General features: G+C 47.2%; 1 protein-coding gene across 1 annotated transcript in view; it reads left to right on the forward strand.

Annotated features, from left to right (window-relative positions):
* The window catches only part of LOC140190728 (2'-5'-oligoadenylate synthase 3-like), a 100845-nt gene that overhangs the window by 28265 nt on the left and 50621 nt on the right, over positions 1 to 21959 (forward strand). Inside the window, exons 9-11 of the mRNA XM_072247544.1 lie at positions 2406 to 2582; positions 5481 to 5593; positions 18594 to 18807. Of these exons, the coding sequence (XP_072103645.1) occupies positions 2406 to 2582; positions 5481 to 5593; positions 18594 to 18807 (504 nt within the window). The remainder of the gene's footprint in view (positions 1 to 2405; positions 2583 to 5480; positions 5594 to 18593; positions 18808 to 21959) is intronic.

Below are 21959 nucleotides of genomic sequence, written 5' to 3' on the forward strand. Positions count from 1 at the left end.
AGGTTCGGTGAAGGGGAAACCATGAGCTCCAACCTGTGCACATTAACATGGGCCCTTTTCTTTCTTTTGCTTTTTCTTTACTAATCCTTTAGTCAAATTAAGAATTATAAAGCTAAATCATTTAATTGTATGCAGTATACTGTCTGTTATTTCGTGGTACTGGTTTGTAAAAGGGTAACGAATCACAGAGCATCCACACAAATGGGGATTTCAGGGTGAGCTTTCACCTCAATCTCACACGTTTGGTGGGGCTGGAGATTGTCTTCCCTAGACGTACGCAGCCAATGGAACCAGAGTGTTTCAATTGTGGGGGCTCATCCGGGATCAATTTCATTGGATGCTGTGTGATTGCCCAGAGGTTGTGTGTTTAAGTCTGTACTAAACTATTGTCTGGTAAAGCGATTATGTTACATAGGTATGGATGCTGCCAGGGTTGAGCGGTGATGTACATCCGTGTGGTTACCGGCAACGAATGTGTGCGTGTTGGGTGGGGTACATATTTGTACTCCTGTTGGATTGTTAATTTGACTTTGAAGTACTGTTAAAGGTATAGGCAAAGTTACGATTGTGAGGTGGAGATTTGAAAAAATGGCGGTCAGAGACTGTTTTAGTTCAGACTAGCACTGACGTATTGGCAGTGGAACTGCCTGGTACTACTGGGGCCCCGGTAGAGTGGGGCCATGGACTGTCCATACTTCCTGGGAGGAGGAGAGTTTAGGGGAGCAGGCCGAATCACAAGTCGAGTCTCCTGTAGCTGGAGGCAGAGATTTCAAAGACAGGGTTCTCTCGTTTCTTCAGAGCGAGGGGAAGGAGTGGTCTGAATGGAATGTCTAATCAGTTCCCCAGGGAAAAGTGAGAATTCTGAGTTGGTAGCGGCTCTTACCACTCTGTCGAATAAATGGAAAAATGTCCAGGTTCAGAGTCCTGGCTATCGTAGGCTCCGTTTATTCTCAGGAACGAATCCCACCCTTAAAGGGGAAGAGGAGTATGAGAGTTGGGCGGAGCAGACTTCTCAGTTGTTAGATGATTGACAGTGCTCTGATGATGTAAGACAGCAGTGATTGGTTGAGAGTTTGAGGGGGCGGGCTGTTGACGTAGTGAGGGCTGTAAGGCACAGAACCCCCTTGCCACTTCTGCAGCCGACATACAAGCACTAGAGAAGGTGTTTGGTGCGACTGGAAGCCCAATGGAGATCATGACGGGGTTTCAGAACGTGTCAAGAGAAGGGGGAGAAGCTTTCTGGTGACATCCTTCAGCTGAAGAGGCAACTAAGTTGCTTGTGGTGCTGAGGGGCCATTCAGACGGCTGAGGTGGATCAGTTAAGAATGGACCAAAGAGCGACAGGCGCCCAGTCCCAGAACTTGATCGCATGGGGTCCCCGAGTGTCTCATAAGACGTGCACTCCTCCCTTGTTTGTTGAGCTGATCAGAGAAGTACGAGAGAAGGAGAATGCATTGGAGGAGTGGGAGGACTCCGTCAGCAGGGTACAGTCCCCAGTAGTGGTCCTCTGTGGTAAAGTAACCACAGATAGCCTGCCCCGGGGAGTGGTAGAGGAGATTGTGGCTGAGTTGAGAACTGAGATATCCCGGTTGTTATCAGTGGGTGTGCCCCCCCCCGTATGATGGAGCTGATAGGGAGGTGGATGGTCTAAGGGCATGGACTATGCAGAGGGCTGCCAGCAGCCTGGGTCCCATGAGAAGGGGAGCGGGCGGTGTTGTCTGTTATAACTGTGGTGAAGAGGGACACTTCAGGCGGGAGTGTGAGCGACAGGAAACCCCTCGGAGAGTGAGCCCCCGGTACCTAAGCTGAGAGAGACGCTGGGAAAGTTATAAGAGACCCAGTGAGGGGATGGTCTGGCATCTTGGGGGAACATATTCCCAGCAATAGGAATACACTAAAGCAAAAAACCCCATTCCTGAAGGTTTAGTGGGGCCAAGCTCCAGTGTATCACTATGGATAGAGGGTATCTATGCCAGAGCCATACTTGACACAAGGTCACAGGTCACTCTGCTGTACCGTTTGTTTTACAACCAGTATTTGACGCATTTACCACTGACGCTACTCAGTGCACTGGAGATCTGGGGTCTTAATGTATCTGCCTCTCTGTATGATGGTTATTTGTCAGTGAAGCTGGAGTTGTCAGAGGCTGATGTGGGAGTGGCTGAGGTCCTTGGTACATTAACACTAGTTTGTCCGGATCCCGCGAGAAGGGCGGCGTTTCAATTCTTGTGGGGACAAATACTCCTGTTGTGAGGAGACTCATGAGGGCCTGCAAGGAGGGAGCTGGAGAGGGCTTCCTAGGAACATTATCCGTTCACCTGGTGGTTCGAGCTGCTTTCGAGGAAGTTCGTGGCCACACCGGGCCAGATAATGAGCTTAGATGAGGGACTGTGTGGTTCACCCAGTCAAGGTCAATCATGTTACTGCCCAGGGATGCAAGAGTGATGGGAAACCCCAAATTTCCCGGAATGCCTGAGGCCGAGCTCCTCTTGCTGGATGTTTTGGAAGTTCACCAGGAGGAGTCGGGCTTACCTGCTGGGGTGCTGGTGAGGCCCGAACTGCAGAAGCTCTCGGTTGTACAGGTGAGCAGGATGGCAGTGATCGTCAGGAACGCTACGAAGAGGGAGGTCACCTTCAAGCAGGGGATGTCCATAGTGCATCTCTTCCCGGTGATGGTAATGTCTAGTGTCCCTGTCAGACAAGCTGGGGAGAAACTATCTGCCTTTTACACCTGGGGTGGACTTTGTGCTTTGTATGAAGGGGTGACTAATTTTGGTGGGGGTGGAGGTGGGGGAGACTGTAACACCCTGGGAAAGGTTTCACTCCTAACGTGTTGATCTTAATGTAGAAGCAGTGGTTTGTGTTATGGTTAGAGATAATGGGTGCTTTGGAATGTGAGCCGTCCATTGAAGGGAGTGTGCTTCATCCTGTGTGCCTGACATTGGGGTGAGCTGGGACTTTGTTTGGCGGGAGAAGATGCCAGCGAGAAGAGGTCGTAGGACTTGACCTGGAGCAAGGTCATGATTTGATGAAGCTTTGGGAGATCGAGGGAGGATCGGCGAAGGGGAAACTGTGAGCTCCAACTTGTCACAATAGACTGTTTCATTAAAATGGGCCCTTCTTTTTTTTGCTTTTTCTTTACGAATCCTTTAGTCAAATTAATTATAAAGCTAAATCGTTTAATTGTCTGTTATTTCGTAACAGTAACAAATCACGCAGCATCCACACAAACAGGAGATTTCGGGGTGGGCTCACACCTCAACCTCACACGTTTGCTGGGGCTGGAGATTGCCTTCCCCAGACTTACACAGCTGACAGAACCAGAGTGTTTCACCTTCAGATGCTGTGAGTGTATCTGCCACAACCCACAACCTCAACCACCGAGCTTCACCATCTGCTTAGTCTGTGTGTGTGTGTGTGTGTGTGTGTGTGTGTGTGTGTGTATGTGTGTGTGTGATTGCGTGTGTGTGAGATTGTGTGTGTGTGTGTGTGTGTGTGTGCGTGATTGTGTGTGTGTGTGTGTGTGTGTGAGTGTGTGTGTATGTGTGTGTGATCGTGTGTGATTGTGTGTGTGTATTTGTGTGTTTGAGATTGTGTGTGTGTGTGTGTGAGAGTGTGTGTGATTGTGTGTGTGTATGTGTGTGTGTGAGTGTGTGCGTGTGAGTGTGTGTGTGTGTGTGTGATTGTGTGAGTGTGTGTGTGTGTGTGTGTGTATGTGTGTGTGTGATTGTGTGTGTGTGTGTGTGAGTGAGCGTGATTGTGTGTGTGAGTGTGATTGTGTGTGTGTGTGAGTGTGTGAGTGAGTGTGTGCGGGGAATGGGCAACCAACCCAGAACATTTGCTGCTCGAACTTACCAAAGTTTACCTTTCCTTGGGGAATTTGGGTGTCACGGTAACAGTTTTCTACTCCACTCGCCCGTTATGGGGCTGGTGTTGCATAGGGCGCCTGCCAGGCCACTGTCTCTAGCACAGGGCCACCAGGCACAGATTAACAGCACTTCCGTATTCCGTAACTCTTCATTCCTCTACGTACTGCCGTCCCCAACACTCCTTTTGGCTGCATCACCATACCCGCTTGAGCTCCTTGTCCTTTCAGCTACTCACCTCTTTCTTCCTCCCCTACACCCTCTGCAGAATGCAGCATTTACCATGGTCCCAGTATCCTTGATCACTCCTGGTGACCCCAATGGATCCAGCACCAGCTCCCTTTCGTTTGTAACCTGAGTTTGAATTCCCTGGGACCTTCTCACAACCTGAGCCGTCCAGACTCGCAATGACCGCACTCGCAATGCAGGGACCAGACTCGCAATGACCACACTCGCAATGCAGGGACCAGACTCACAATGCAGGGACCAGACTCGCAATGCAGGGACCAGACTCGCAATGCAGAGACCAGACTCGCAATGCAGGGACCAGACTCGCAATGCAGGGAATGGAACAAAGCCAGGACAGCTGTTAGTGCAACACTATTATCGCTTGGGCCGTCAGAGTTCAGTTCGAAAGAATTCTGAGATCCTCTGTAAAAAAGATTGCATCTCATTCTGTGTGGGTGTGGGTTTCCTCTGGATGCTCGAGTTTCCTCTCACAGCCCAGAGGTATACCGGTTAGCCGGTCACTGTCCTGTATTCGGCTGGGCTGCTGGGTGGTGCGGCTCGTTGGGCTGGAAGGGCCTGTTTCACACTGTTTCTCGAAATAAATAGATAGAAGTTGGGGCAGCACAGTAACGTAGCATAATGCTCCTACCGCACCAGTGTTCGTGACGCATTACAGGGGCACTGACAGCATCAAGTGTTGATGGTCCTGGGACTGTACTGGCTGGAGTTCAGAAAACTAAGGAGGATCTCACTGAAACCTGTGGAACATGGAAAGACCTAGACAGGGTGGATGTGGTGAGGATATTTAATATTGTGGGACCAGAGGGCACAGCCTCAGATACAAGCCTGCTTCTTTAGAACAGAGATATGGAGGAATTCCTTCAGCCGCAGGGGATGAATCTGTGGAATTCCCTGTCACAAATGGATGTGGAGGCCAAGTCATTGGGATAGTTAAAACAGAGATTGATTCGTCAGGGCATCAAAGGTTACAGGGAGAAGGTAGGAGAAGGGGGTTGAGAGAGATAATAAATCAGCCATGCTGGAATGGTGGAGCAGACTCAATGGGCTGAATGGCCTAATTTTGCTCCTATGTCTGATGTTCCCATTGCAGACATTGAGACAGGACACTCTGAGTTCATACCAGACTCTGAAACCCTCATTTCTCTGGCTTTGTGCTACGCTGTCAAAGCTAGTAATGTACAATCTGCTGCAGGATCTCAGCGGCTCAGGCAGTGGTCCGTGAGAGGGAAGGAACTGTCGATGTTTCAGGATATCCTGATGCAGGGTCTCGACCTGAACTATCAACACTTCTTTTCTCCTCTGCCACCACAGACGCTGCCCAGGCCACTGAGCTCCTGATTCCAGCGTCTGTGTCCCCATCCCCAGAGTAAGACAGTGCTAACCGGTGGTGTGAAACGTGATTACTGCAACCTGTTCCTCTGGTTCTTCCTCCTCCTCGTCCTCATGACAAATCTCAGCTCCTTCTTCACTGCCAAGGGGTATATTTTGTTCAATTACCTGATCATTTGCCAGCTGTCTATAATTAGTTGCAGATTACCAGCATGAGGCTGTGAGGATTCGAGGCAGTGAAGATAGAAACATTGCTTATTAAACAGATGTAGACACACGCAGATAAGTGCTGCTCGATTGTGGCCCCATTGTCGCACCAGTGCCTCAGCGATTCCATTCACCTTGTGAACAAGGGGGAGGGAGGGTGAGATTTATCCTCAAGGATGAGGATTTGTCTCTTTCCCTTCCATGGCCATTACTTAAGTCTCCATCCACATCAGCCACTGACCTAACCCAGCACTTCAGCCAGGCACTGATGGCTGGATTTACACGCTCATCCAAGGGTTGTGGACGTTGAGGGACGTCACTGCAGGAATTCCTCTGGCCCAGTGCCCTGCCTTTCATCCGGAGGTCAGAGTGGGGAGTTCACACACTGATAACTGCATGATTCTCAGTTCCACACACAAGTCCCAGGCCTGCGTGCCGCACAGTAGCATGGAGGTTTGCACAAATGCCTTCCAGTGCCAGGGATCACTGACTGGTTACAATTCCCACTGCTGTCTGTACGTTCTCCTTGTGACCGCGTGGGTTTCCTCCCACATTCCAAAGACGTTGCGGGTTAGATGTAAGCCATGGGCACACTATGTTGGTACCAGAAGTGTGGCGACATTCATGGGGTGCCTAGCGCAATCCTAGCTGATTTGATTTGAAGCATTTCAACATACATGTGATAAATAAAGCTAATCTTTAGCTAGAGCAGGGCTACAGTCAGGCACAGGCTGAAGTGGCAAGTAACATTCATGCAATGGAATTGTCAGGAAAGGACCTCCTCCAACAAGAATCCAACCTCCTAATCTTGACATTGACATCACCAAGACCCCATCGTCAGTGTGCTGGGAATCACTGTCAACCAGAAACACAGTAAAACCATCACATAAATACCACAGGACTACGGGAACGGGTCAGACTTGGGGTAAGTTAGTCACTGAGCATGGCAAGAGGCCCCTCAGCACCAAGACTGCCAACTAAGCTTGTCATATTTGCCCATATTTCTCCAAAACCTTTCCCATCATCTACCTGTCCAAATGCCTCTTCAATGTTGTTAATGGATCTGCCAAAACCACTTCCACTGGCAGCTTGCTTAGTATACTGACTACTCTCTTGGTGAAAATGATGCCCTATTAAAGCCCTCCCCCATCACCTTAGACCTCTGCCCTTTGGTTTTTGAGTAGAAATCATCTCTGAAATGTTCTTACATCCCTCTGACACCCCAGAACCTTTCTGCACTTGCAGGACACACCAGCAGTTTGACAGACTATGGAATTCTCCCCTGCTCTGGCAGCTCCCATTTAAACCTTTCCCTTCTCAGCCTAAACCTATGCTCCCTAGTTTTGGATTCCCCTATCCTGGGGAAATGACTGTTACCGTCCACCTCATCGATGCCTCTCATTAGTTTAAACAGTTCTATCAGGCCGCCCCTCATTCTCCTACGCTCCAAGGAATGGACCCAGCCTGGTCAACCTGTCTGAGAACTCAGGCAACATCCTTCTATATTTTTCCTACACTCTTTCCAGTTTAACCACATCTTTCCTATAACTTCTTCACTAGAACACAAATACATTGCACTCTGAAGTTGCTGGGAGGAGGGAGGGGGTGAAGACTCAGGAATTGTTTGTTTATTGTTGTTAAGGAGATCCAGAGATCTGCTTTGTTCAGTCGGAGAGAGACTTCCACCGAGACTGGCAGAGGCCATTGACTGATCCCACCCTCATCTCACTGATCTCCCCTCTCAGTGCTAAACCACTCAGTCAGGGAGGGACTTTCACCGAGACTGGCAGAGGCCATTGACTGATCCCACTCCCATCTCACTGATCTCCCCTCTCAGAGCTGTACCCTGAGGAATTCAGACTTTGCTCAAGTCCTAGGACATTTGAATGAACATGGCAGTGGTCTAGACACTGGAGGAAATCAGCAGAACGGGCAGTATATGTGAAGGCGAGTAAACAGTGGATTATTCCTCTCCACAGATGCTGTCTGACCTGCTGAGTTCCTCCAGCATTTTGTATGCGTTGCTCTGAATTTCCAGCGTCTGCAGAATCTCGTGTTTATTTTATTTATTTCTTTAGAGAAATGGTGTGGTACAGGTCCTTCCGGTCTAACGAGCCATATTGCCCAGCAACCCACCGATTTAACACGGGCATAATCACAGAACACTTTACAATGACCAATTAACTTACTAACTGGTTTGTCTTTGGACTGTGGGAGGAAACCAGAGCATCAGATAAAACCCACACGTTCATGGGAAGGATGTATAAATTCCTAAAGACAGCAGATATCTTCTCACTGGTTACCCGTCTTTACAACTTGACAGTCCAATGGCTACATCCAAGTCCTTTCTCCACTGGGGATCACAGCACCATCGCTGTGGCACAGTACTCATTACTTCTTCCATCCTGTAAAGGGTCCTGACTCTGTTTGCCAATAATCCATCTCCTGTCCACACTGGAATGTGAGCCCCTGTAACAAGAGCTTTGACTGCCCATCATTGACACTACCCCTCATCAGTCTAGTACATCCACCGCTTTGCACGATCCTTCTTCGGGACACCGCAGTACCGTAATGCTATTACAGCTCAGGGCGTCAGGGTTCAGAGTTCAGAGTTCAAGCTGGCATCTTCTGTACAACCTCCCTGTGGGTTTCCTCCGGTGCCCCAGTTTCCTCCCACAGTCCTGCGACTGTGTCGATTGGTCACTGCAAATTGTCCTGTGATTAGGCCAGGGTTAAGTAGGTGTGTTGCTGGCCATTGGGGGGGGGGGTGGTGGTGGGGGTCTCAAAGTACCAGCCCGTACCGACCCTCAAAATAAACAAACAATTCCAGCAAGTTAGTTAGAGCCTATCACCAGTGTCTGCAGACGATTTTGTGTTCATGTTAGCACTCCATATAGGGTTCAGTCCCAGCACTCACCCTCCTCTGTTCAGCCCATCTCCCCACCGGCCCACCTCCGCATTCACCGCATTTACCACTACTTGGGGCTTCCCTCCAACACACACACACACACACACACACACTCACACGTGCACACGCACACACACAAGCACGCGCGCACGTGCACACGTACGCACACGCACACACACTCGCATGCATACACTCACACGCGCACACGCAAGCCACATGCACACGCACACACACACACACACAAATACACATACGCACACACACACGTACACACACGCACATACACACACACACACACACGCATGCACACGCACACACACACACACACACACATACACATAAGCAGCTAACATTAGCTTTGCTTACCTGCTAGTTAGTCTTAAGGGAATATTGCATGAGAACTCCCAAGTCCTTTTGAATGTCTGATTTTTGAAATTTCTTCCTATTTAGAAATAGTCCACACCTTTATTCCTTCTGTCAAAATTCATGACCATGCTCTTCCATACATTTTATTTCATTTGCCACTCCTTTGACCATTCCTCGAAACTGTCTAAGTCCTTTGGCAGACACACCCTGCTTTCTTCGCACTACCTGCCCTTTGCCCGTCTTTGTATAGCCCACAAACTTGTCCATAAAGCCGTATATCGTGAAAAGAAGCAATCCCAACACTGAACCCTGCAGCAACCGCTACACACTGACAGCCAATCACAAAAGGTCCACTTTATTCCCACCCTTTGCCTCATGCCAGTCAGCCAAAAATCTGTCTTTGATAGTACCTTTCCTGTAATACCACGGGCTCTTATCTTCTTAAGCAGCCTCATCTGTGGCATCTTATCAAAGACCTTCTGAAAATCCAAGTACACAATATCAACCAATTCTCCTTTGTCTATCCTGTCTGTTATTTCCTCAAAGAATTCCAACAGATTTGTCAGGCAAGAATTCCTCTTGAGAAAACAATGCTGACTATAGCCTATTTTATCATGTGCCTCAAAGAAGTCTAAAACCCATTCTTTAATAATACATTCCATCTTTCCCACCACTGAAGTTGGACTATCTGGCCTATAATTACTTTTCACAAACAAGAGAAAATCTGCAGATGCTGGAAATGCAAGCAGTACACATAAAATGCTGGGGGAACTCAGTAGGCCATGCAGCACATATGGAAAAGGGAACAGTCAATGGTATGGGCTGGGACATTTTATCCAGACTGGAGGAAAAAGGATGAGGAATCAAAGTTGGAATTTGGGGGTAGGGGTGGAGGAAGAAACACAAAGTGATAGATGGAACTGTGAGGGGGTAAGTGTGAAGTAAAGAGCTGGGAAGTTGATGGTGAAGGGGCTGGAGAAGGGGGAATCTGACAGGAAAGGGCCGAAGGTCATGGAAGAAAGCAAAGGGGGAGGAACACCAGAGGAAAGTGATGGGCAGGTAAGAAGATAAGGTGAGAGAGAAAATAGTGAATGGGAAATGGTGAACGAGGCAAGGGGGTGAGTACATTACCGGAAGTTTCAGAAATCAATGTTCATGCCATCAGGTTGGAGGCTACCCAGACTGAATATAAGGTGTTGCTCCTCCAACCTGAGTGTGGCCTCATCGTGGCAGTAAAGGAGGCCATCGACTGACATATTGGAATGGGAAAGGGAAGTGAAATTAATATGGTGGCCACGAGGAGATCCGCTTTTTCTGGCGGTTGGGGCGTACATGGCTGTCAGAGAGATCTCCCAATCTGCGTTCGTCTCACTGATATACGGGAGGCCACACCAGGAGCACCAGATACAGTATTTGACCCCAACAGACTCAAAGATGAGTGTCACCTCAGCTGGAAGGACTGAATGGTAGTGAGGGAGGAGGTGTAGCCCTTGTTCTGCTTGTAAGGGTAAGTGCCAGGAGGGAAATAAGTGGGGAGGGAGGAATGGACAAGGGAGACACGTAGGGAGTGATCCCTACAGAAGGAGGAAAGTGGGGGGCGAGGGAAAGATGTGCTTGGGATCCCACTGGTGATGGCGGAAGTTACTGAGAATTTTATTCTGGGCGTGCGTGGAGGTAGGTGAGGAGAAGAGGAACCCTATCCCTGGTGGGGTGGCAGGAGGATGGTGTGAGGGCAGACGTGAGCAAAATGTAGGAGATACAGTTGAGGCAGTGTTGACGTTGGAGGAAGAAAAGCCCCTTTCTTTGAAGAAGGATAATATCTTGTTCGTTCTGCAATGAAGAGCCTCATCCTGAGAGCAGATGCAGTGGAGATGGAGGAATTGAGAGAAGGGCATGGCATTTTTACAAGTAACAGGTTGGGAAGAGATATAGCCCACATAGCTGTGAGAGTCAGTGGGTTTATAATAGACATCAGTAGATCAACTGTCTCCAAAGACAGAGACAGAGAGATTGAGAAAGGGAAGGGAGGTGTTGGAAATGGACCAGGTAAATTTGCGGGCAGGGTGAAAGATGGAGGCAAAGTTGATAATGTCGACGAGGTCGGCACGGGGGCAAAAGGCAGCTCCGACACATTCCGCGATTTAGTGTAGGAAAAGTTGGGGAGTGACACCAGCATGGATTTGAAACATAGACTCGTTCCGCGTAGCCGACAAAAAGGCAAGCATAGCTGTGACCCGTGTGAGTGCCCATGGCTACACCTTTTGTTTGAAGGGAACGGGAGGAGCCAAAGGAGAAATTATTGAGAATGAGGACGTGTTCTGCTAGATGGAGGAGAGTGGTGGGCGAGGGGAACTGATTGGATCTGGTGTCCAGAAAAAGACGGAGAGCTTTGAGGCCTTCTTGGTGGGGGATGCAGGGATGCAGGTGTAGAGGGTCTGGGCAACCATGGTGAAAATAAGATCTTTGGAGCCAGAGAACTTGAAATCATTGAAAAGATCAAGATCTCGTGACTTTCACGGATGTTGGTAGGAAGGGACTGAATCAGTGGGGATGAAAGTGAGTTGAGGAACGCAGACATGAGTTCAGTGGGGCAGGAACAAACAGAAACAATGGGTCTACCGGGACAGGCAGGCTTGTGGATCCTTGGTAGGAGGTAGGAACGGGAAGTGTAGGGTGCGGGAATGATGAGGTTTGTGGCAGTGGATAGGAGATTGCCAGAGTTAATGAGGTTGGTGATGGTGTGGGAGGCAATGGCCTGGTTCTCTTTATGGGGTTCTGTTCGAGGGGTAGGTAAGAGGAGGTCTGTAACAGCTGTTGCAGGGTTTCCACTAGCTACAGGTCAGTCTGCCCCTTATCTGCAGGTTTGATGGTGAGGTTAAGATTAGTTTAGGTGGAGGAACTGGAGAGAAGTCCGTTCGGAAGGAGTGAGGTTGGAATTGGAGAGAGAAGTGGTGAAATCGAGACAGTTGATGTCCCATTGGCAGTTGGCAATGAAATGGTCCAGAGCAGGCAGAAGTCCAGTGTGGGGTGTCTAGGAAGAGGAGGTAGATTGAAGACAGGAGAAGGGGTCATCATTGCAGGTGGAGAGCCCTTACCAAAGAAGTGGGCATGGAGACGGAGGTGGCGGAAGAAGAGTTCAACGTCATGGTGGGAGCGGAACTCACTGAGGTGTGGGTGCAGTGGGAAGAAGGTGAGGCCCTTACTGAGGAGAAATCGTTCTGCCTCAGAGAGGGGAAGGTTGGAGGGGGTAGTGAAGAGCCGGCACAGATGAGCTAGGATCAGAGGGGGGAAGAGGGTTGGTAATGTCAGAGGAGAGGGGATGGTTAGGGTGTTCAGAGAAGGACTGTTAAGAAGAGGACGGTATCTCAGAGGACCCAAGAGCTGGTGGTGGGACCTGAGAGTCAGGGGATTGCAGAATGGTGGTGGGGGAAGGGGTGATGGGGGTTCCAGCAGCAGCATGTAAGGCTGCCGGATTTGAGAAAGTCGAAGAACCGGCAATTGGAAATGTTGACCATACTCTTTTCCATAGATTCTGCCTGACCTGCGGAGTTCCTCCGGCATTTTGTGTGTATTGCGATGTATCACTCCATCCTTCTTAATGAATGGAGTGAATCTGGAATTTTCCAGTCCTCCAAAACCCTTGCAGGATCTAGAGATTCTCCAAAGATCATTACCAATGCCTCCACAATCTCTTCAGCTACCTCTTTCAGAACCCTGAGGTGTCGTCCATCTGGTCCAGGTGATTGCAGAGGTGTGGCCTCCTGTCTCTCGGTGAGACTCGACGTAGATTGGGAGACAGCTTTGCTGAGCACCTACATGCCATCCGTCAGAAGAAGCAGGATCTCCCAGTGGACACCCATTTTAATTCCACTTCCCGTTTCTTTCCCGATATGTCAGTCCATGGCCTCCTCTACTGTCGCAATGAGGTCACACTCAAGTTGGAGGAACAACACCTGAGATTCCATATGGGTAGCCTCCAACCTGATGGCATGAACATCGATTTCTTGAACCCAGTGATGCCCCCACCCACTTCACCATTCCCCATCCCCTTTTCCATCTCTCACCTTATCTCCTTGCCTGCCCATCGCCTCCCTCTGGTGCTTCTCTTCTCTTTTGTTTCTTCCATGGCCATCTGTTCCCTCCTATTGGACTCTCCCTTCTCCCGCCCTGTATCTCTTTCACCAATCGACATTCTAGCTCTTTACTTCATCCGTCCCCCTCCTGGTTTCACCTATCACCTTGTACTTCTCTCTCCCCTCCCCTATCGTTTAAATCTACTGCTGTTCTGTGTGTCAGACATGACAATAAGCAGCACTGGGGCTCCACAGGGGACAGTATTGGCTCCTTTCCTGTTTACCCTGCAAACCTCTGACTTCAGAGACAACACTGAGTCATGTCATCTGCTGAAACTCTCTGATGACTCTGTAATAGTTGGTTATTTAAAGGGAGTACGGGAGGATGAATATAGGGCCTTGCTGGAGGACTTTGTCAAGTGGTGCAAGCTGAATCATCTGTAGATCAACATCAGTCAGACAAAGGAAATGGTGATGGACTTTGGGAAGACTAAGCTTGCACTGCTCCCTGTTACTATTGATGGTTTGGATGTGGATGTGGTGAGGACCTACAAGTACCTGGGGGTGCACCTGGATGGCAGACTTGAGTGGAGCACCTACACAGATGCTGTGTACAAGAAGGGCCGGAGCAGCCTCTACTTCCCGAGGAGACTGAGGTCCTTTGGAGTATGCAGGCCTCTCCTTCACATGTTCTACCACTCTGTTGATGCCAGTACAATCTTCAATGCGGTGGTGTGCTGGGGAAATGGCATCAACACAGCTGATGTCAATAGGCTCAATAAACTGATTAGAGAGGCTGGCCGTGTTATAGCAGTCAAACTGGACACACTGGGGGCTGTGGCAGAACAAAAGACCCTAAGGAAAAACCCGGTAATTCTGAAAAATGTTTCTCACCCTCTGCATGCCACCTTGGCTGAACAGAGGAACACATTTAGTAACAGACTAAGACAACTGCGCTGCTCCAAATATGAGGTCATTCTTACCTTGGTCATTAGGGTCTATAATGAGACAGCCTAAAGCCCTGGAAGTTGTGAACCCCTCCTGTTAGACTGTTAGAGGTAACTAATTTTTTTATTCTTTCTTACTTCTCTTCTAATATTCGTATATCTGTGCACTTGTAATGCTACAGTGATACCGTATTTTCCTTTGGGATCAATGAAGTCTATATCAATGACTGTAGAGTCATTGAAAGTGAGTCCATAGTCTGTGAAATCAGTTCAGTGTTGAGGTGAGTGAAGTGTCGGGGTTAATACTGTCCCTGAACCTGGTGGTGTCGGACCGAAAATGGATGAAATTTACTGGGTTTCCACATCCCTCCGGGGTAGAGAGTTATCTATTCTCCATCTCAGAGTTCAATTCTTCCTGTCAACGATGTCTCTTGGTCCCAGGCTACCCAGTAAGAGGAAACATTATCACTGCATCTCACCTGTCAGTCACTTTAACCGTGGCCTCACTCTACCAGAGATACAACATTTTGTCTGCTCTCTGCACTTAACGATAACTTGTTCTCTCCGATCTCTAACAATTGCTGCCTGCTGCTATTTTTTTCTACAGTTTCCTGCTTCTGACTTTGAACGTTTCCTCTGTTATCAGCAACGTCAGATCTCGAAATCGAAACTTAGCCCGAGAACGGGGAAATGAAGACAGTTTGCTGAACTTCAGCCTGTGAATCGACACTAATATTATTTACTTGTGTCGAAACAACGCCTTTCATCTCCACTCGTTCGATTAACCCTAGGCTGTACTCTTCGCAGTGAAACTTAACAGGATTGCTTCCATTTATTACTGAGGTCCGAATTTACACAGAGGGGCCGCTGCACTCCTGAAGTAATTGTGGTGCAGAATGCGTCACGATTGAGTCCTGGGCTTTCGGAGCTTTGCAATAAGTGACTTTAATTCTCTTTTCACAGTTAGTATCAAACATCCTAACGAGGGTTTAGTTTCACGGCGCATCGAGCATCACTCACTCGGACAGAGCCGATCTGTTCCCTTTCTGATTGGATGAGCTGTAAAGATAGGCATGCAAGTTGTCCAATAGAAGAGAGAGTGGGCTGGATGTTTGGGACAACATAACGCATGAAGAATGAGCCAAAGAGCAGTTTGATAATAGGTTTGTTTTATTCCACTCCATTTTGACACCTGCTGCCCTTTCCAGCCCAAATTCCACAGAACATTTAATTTCAAATTCAAAGAAAATGTTATTATCAAAGTAGATATATGTCATTATATACAATCCTGAGATTCATTTTCTTGTCTCTATAATAGTAACTCTAACAGGATTAATGAAAGACCAACCAGAGTGCAGAAGACAACAAACTGTGCAAATGCAAATACAGTATAAATAAATGGTAATAAATAACAAAAACATGAGATAATGAGATAAAGAGTCCCTAAAAGTGAGATCATTGGTTGTGGGAAGGTTTCAATGATGGGGCAAGCACGAGGCCCTTCATTTTATTCACGAGACTAATGGTTAAGGGGTAGTAACTGTTCCTGAACCTGGTGGTGGGAGCCCAGAGGCTCTTGTGCCTTCTACCTGATTGCAGAAGCAAAAAGAATGCATGTCCTGGGAGATGGGGATCTCTGATGATGGATGCTGCTTTCCTATGACAGCATTTCATGTAAACGTGCTCAGTGGTCAGCACGGTTTTACCTGTGATGAACTTCCCCATTGAACAATCTTGTGTCTATCTCAGTGTGGGATATATAATAACTCATTCTTCACCTCTCTCCTCATTATTGAATATATGCTGTCTCTCACAAGGCATGTATTTGTTGACCATCTGTCCTGTCAATTCCTCTCAGACTGTCAGTGAGAAAACCTCTCATCTTTCTGTAACTCCAGTGGGTATAATTTCCAAAGAGGAAATGACAAACCCCCTCAACCTTTTCTCATGAAACAGCTTTAAATCCCAGGAATCAAGCTTACAAACTATTTCCTATCTTTCCATGAATAAGAAGACCACAAAAAATTTAGGTAGCACTCCACACATTGCCTCAGTAATGCCCTATTGAGTCGTATGGAGACATTTCCTTCTTTCATACTCCATCACATTGGCAACGAAGAGCAACATTCCATTTGTGTTCTCAATTACCTGTCCCTGCGGAGAGCAGAAAGTGGGGGTGGGGAAAAGATGTTCTTGGTATCCCGTTGGAGATGATGAAAGGTACGGAGAATTATGTGCTGGATGTGGAGGCTGGTGGGGTGGTAGATGAGGACTAGTAGGGGTGTGGGAGGATGTGGTGATGGCAGACTTGTGCGAAATAGAAGAGGTGCCGTTCAGGGCAGCGATGATGGTGCTGGAAGGGAAGCCCCCTTCTTTGAAGAAGGACAAGATCTCCGTTGCTCTGCAGTGAAAAGCCTCATCCTGAGAGCAGATGCAGCGGAGATGGAGGAATTGAGAGACTGTGATGGCATTTTCACAAGTGATGGGGTGGGAGGAGGTATAGTCCAGGTAGCTGTGAGAGTCACGGGTTTTATAATAGACATCAGTTGATAAGCTGTCTCCAGAGACAGAGATAGAGCAATCTAGAGAGGGGAGGGAGGTGTCGGAAAAGGACCAGTTAAATTTGAGGTCAGGGTGGAAGTTTCAGACAAAGTTGATGACGTCAATAAGCTGGGCATGGGTGCAGGCAGCAGATCCCATGCAGTTGTCGATGTAGCATAGGAAAAGTTGGGGAGTAGACGTCAGAGTAGTAAGATAGACTGTTCCATGTAGTTGACAAAAAGGCAGGCATAGCAGGGATCCATGCGAGTACCATTTGCTAAACCTATTGTTTGAAGGAAGTGGGAGGAGCCAAATAAGAACTTATTGAGAGTGAGGACGTTCCGCCAGATGGAGGAAAGTGGTGGTGGAAGGAAACTGGCTGGGTCTGGTGTCCAGAAAGAAATGGAGTGCTTTGAGGCCTGGTGCTTCTTAGTGGGGTCCTGTTCATGGGGTAAGTAAGAGGAGGTGCTTGACAGTTGTTGCTGGGCCTCAGCAAGGTAAGTTTCAATGCCAAACTACTATAGTACCCCTCTTATCTGTGGGTATGATGGTGAGGTTAGGATTAGCGTGGGGGTGCGTGGAGAGCAGTACATTCGGGAGGAGTGAGTTTGGAATTGGAGAGAGGAGTGGTGAGACCCTTACTGAGGACAGAACGTTCTGCCTCAGAGGGGGGAAGGTCAGAGGGGACGGTGAAGGCCTGGTATGGATGAGAGCTCGGACCAGAAGGGGGGAAGGGGGTTGGTCATATCAGAGGAGAGCGGTGGGTTGGGGTGTTCAGGGAAAGTGGGGTAAGAAGGAGAGAGCATCTCCAAGGACCAAGTGCTGGGAGAGAGACAGGGGATTGCACAGTGGTGGTGGGGGAATGGGAGACGGGGTGTCCAGTGGAGTTCATAAAGTCCTGGCCTGAAGGTGCTGTTGGTCAAGGCTAAATTTGGAGTTGGAGAATGTACAATTGGTACTTTGAAGGGGTCTGAGGTTATTGGAACACACTTTGATGGCGATGGATTCCGGGTTTTTTAGATAAGATTAGATTATTCGTATCAGGTGATTGCAGAGGTGTGGCCTCCTGTACATCAGTGAGACCCGATGTAGACTGGGAGACCATTTCATCTGCCAGAAGAAGTGGGATCTCCCATTTTAATTGCACTTCTCATTCCCATTCCGAGCTGTCAATCCATGGCCTCCTATACTGTTGTGATGAGGCCACATTCAGGTTGGATGACAACGCCTTATATTCTGTCTAGGTAGCCTCCAACATGATGGCATGAACATCCATTTCTAAAAGTTCCAGTAATGTGCCCCACCATTCACCATTCCCCATTCCCTTTTCTCTCTCACCTTATCTCCTTGCCTGCCCATCGCCTCCCTCTGGTGCTCCTACCCCCTTGTCTTTCTTCCATGGCCTTCTGTTCCCTACTATCAGACTCCCCCTTCTCCAGCGCTGTATCTCGTTCACCAATCAACTTCCCAGCTCTTTACTTCACCCCTTCCCCTCCCAGTTTCACCTTCTGCTTCTCTCTCTCCTCCCCCACCTTTTAAGTCTACTTCTGATCTATTTTTCTCTATCCTGCTGAAGGGTCTCGGCCCGAAACAGTGACTGTACTTTTTTCCATAGATACTGCCTGGCCTGCTGAGTTCCTCCAGCATTTTGTGTGTGTTGCTTTGGATTTTCAGCATCTGCAGGTTTTCTCTTGTTTGTGATTTGATTCCTTTTTGGGTTGCAATATGGGTCTCAGGGATAAGACTTCTTGGCATTTGCCCTGTGTTACTCCAGTTGCCAAAATTAACCCTTGAAATGTGGATCAATGAAGGAAAAATGCCACTGACCAGAGGACAGTGAGGAAAATCTTAATGGAACCAGGAATAGAAAATCACAGGAATGCAAAGTAAGGAAATGAAACTTAGGAGAGCTATTTTCCATAGAGTTCCAAAACATCCAATAAGCAGAGCAGGGGTGGATCAGTCACTGAACTGTGATGTGTACAAATTTTATTGCACTGGGAAAAGCTTATCTCCATGTTGCATGGCATTTTTATTATTTGAAGGTGGAGCTAACAACCAGTTTATAAAGAAGTTCAGCTCCTCATCCACTGCATTTGTGGGGCAGAGGTAAGACCACAGTCCTGAGGAAGAACATACGCTCAGCGACAATGGAGCTGTACCACACAGAGCCCAGGAGACTGGATGACTTCATCAAAAGAAACTTGGAGCCAGTCGGATTTAATGCTGAGGTGAAGCAGGCTGTGCACAGAATTTGTGAGTTTTTAAAGGATCGATGTTTTAAGTCTCAACCCAGCATTAAAGTGGTCAGAGCTGTTAAGGTGAGTTGCTTGGCTTTTAATGTAAACGTTTACTGTGCCTCCAAGTGATTTGAATAATTTCTTATTTTAATTTATCTTTTAATTCATTTCCTTGTGAATGGAGTTGTTTTCAGATGAATTTGATGATATTAGAATCAGGTTTATATCACTGACATACATTGTGAAATCTGTTATTTTGTGGTAACAGTGCAGTTCAAGCTTGAGAAAATTACGATAAGTTATAACTAGTAAAGAAATAAATAAATAGTGCTGAAGAGAAACAGTGAGACAGTGTTCTTGGGTTCATCAACAATCCAGAAATTTGATGGCAGAGGGAGAAAACCTGTTGGCAAAACGTTGAATGTGTACCACCTCCCTGATGGTAGTAACAAGAAGAGGCCATGTCCCTGATGGTGAAGGACCTTAATGGTAGACGCCACCTTCTTGAGGAACTGCCTCTTGAAGATGTTCTCATTGGTAGGGATGTTTGTGCCTGTAATGGTGTTGGCTGAATCTCCAACTTTACAGCCCTTTTCGCTCCTGATTTGAAGATAAATTGTTGAAAATGGGTTTTCTTCTAGGACACCAGAACGTCAAAGAAGTTTCCCAAAATGTTAACAAGTTTGGCAGCAAACAGTTGTACAGCAGTATTATAGAGTTTCTGCCAAAGAACTACATTAAATTATAATCTGTTTTGGCTCGTTGGGAAATCTCCCAAGGTATCCTAGCTATCATCGTCTTCCTGGACAGCTGATAGAGCTCAGGAATGGCTTGCCTCTACTTCAGCTTTCTGGATAATGAGGTGGCCAATGGTGACAATTTGAAATTTGGTTTCATCTTTCTAGTCCCATCCAAAAAAAAATTACGGTTTGGGATTGGTAGAGATGTTAAAACTTTGAAAATCAGATAGCTAAACAATTTTGGTATAAATTGAGGCAGGGAAAAGCGTGAGGACGCAATTCAGCACTGTGATATGATTGATCAGTTGAATTATTATTTAGAATTGGAAATTGTATTTTATCTGCTTTGCCCCTCCTTTGTCCTCCTACCAGTTCCCCAAGGACAGAGATCAGATTTGCCCTCCTCCTCTCTTGACTAAGACACCCATCATGGGCAGCACTGTATTAGCAGCAGAATCACATGGTGCTGGCTGCAGGGGCCAGGTGAATGGGCTCTCACCAGTCAATCAGGTTGTCTTGCCAATGGAATCTGTTTCAGGTCTGCAGTAGATAAGCATCCAGAACTTCCACATTTCCCAAAAGAACTACTTCTCCCTTATAACACAGTTCACCTCACTTGCAGCAACCACCGTCAGGTTTCAAGCCATTAATACCCTTGCACAAAGGGAAGGGAACAGACCAAATCCTGGCAACACTGCCTTTTAACTGACCAGTAACCAGTTTATCCCCTGCCATCAAACCCACTGGGTCCGAATTTCCCACATTATCTTCTAGCTCACTGGAGCCCCAGTTCAAACTCTGCCTTATAAATCACGAGGTCCTAGTCCCCTTACTTCCTTGTATAGCAGCCATGCCTGTAATGTAGAATCAGGTTTGTGGGTCTGGCAAGTGATACAGACAGCACTCTCTGTGAATAGGTATATTTATCCTGATTGTCACTGGACATTTAGAAAACACAAAAACAGTAGAACTATAAGAATTGCTCTCCAGATGCTCAATTCCCTCTGAAATGTGGGCAGCTCATATCAGGAATTAAGTTGCCCAAATTTCAACTCAAATTTCATACGGCCAGTATGAAATGAGTCATCCATAAACCAATGATGTGGAGAGACAAATAACAAAGTAACATATTAAGACACAATAAACATGTAACAGATTTAGAAAACAAGAAACAAAGTAACAGATTAAAAACAAAACAAAAATCACAAAGCCTGGCTGTAGTACTCCTCTTTAAAACTTCCTATGAAACTGCAAAAACTTAAAAAAGACAGTTCATTTCTCAAAGAGAAACAACACTTATCAGAGAACAACTAATAGGGAAAAAGCAAATGGCTGGGACTCAAGACATTCACAGAATCTCTTCAAGGCTTTAAACGCACAAAACTAACTGGCGCATGTGGCCACACCTTGCATTTCTCCACATTTAGATCAATCACACTATTTACAGGGAAGAGGGATGCAGGTCAAATGAACCCCTCCCTACAACGATGAGGCGCGAATGTACTAACCACACCTCAATTCCCACTGCTGGCGAACTGATATCCTTCGCAGGGAACCATGAATGGAATGTGAGGAATCTGGCAGAGGACAAAAGGACCTCTGTCTGCATAGGACTTGAATAATGACCCTTCCCCCTCAACAGTTTCGCCTTCTTGCTCTTCCTGATAGTACTTCCACATTGCGTAGCGGCTAGGGGTAGGAAACCCATTTACTTACTCCTTCCGAATACCAGCTTTAAACTACGCTAAAAATATTTCTTTATGGGATGTGCAGGATCACCCAATCTCCATCTGTTTAATTAGTCACAGTCATAGTCATAGTCATACTTTATTGATCCCGGGGGAAATTGGTTTTCATTACGGTTGCACCATAAATAATAAATAGTAATAAAACCATAAATAGTTAAATAGTAATATGTAAATTATGCCACTAAGTTATGAAATAATGCCAGGACCAGCTTATTGGCTCAGGGTGTCTGACCCTCCAAGGGAGGAGTTGTAAAGTTTGATGGCCACAGGCGGGAATGACTTCCTATGACACTCTGTGCTGCATCTCGGTGGAATGAGCCTCTGGCTGAATGTACTCCTGTGCCCACCCAGTACATTATGTAGTGGATGGGAGACATTGTCCAAGATGGCATGCAACTTAAATGCATGCAGCATTAGAAATAAAGTGGATGACCTTGCTGCACAGCTACAGGTTAAAAGATATGACATTGTGGCCATCACCGAGTCATGGCTAAATGATGGATGTGATTGAGAGCTGACTATCCAAGGATACACAGTGTATAGGAAAGATAGGATGGTAGGTAAAAGGGGTGGCGTGGCCCTGATGGTAAGTAATGATATCAAATTAATAGAAAGAAGGGACATAGGATCAGAAGAGATAGAATCCTTATGGGTAGAATTAAGAAATGGCAAGGGTAAAAAGACACTAATAGCTGTTATATACAGGCCTCCAAACAGCAGCCGGGATGTGGGCTACAAGTTGCAG

Source organism: Mobula birostris, chromosome 31 (genome assembly GCF_030028105.1).
Source record: "Mobula birostris isolate sMobBir1 chromosome 31, sMobBir1.hap1, whole genome shotgun sequence".
Taxonomy (NCBI): domain Eukaryota; kingdom Metazoa; phylum Chordata; class Chondrichthyes; order Myliobatiformes; family Myliobatidae; genus Mobula; species Mobula birostris.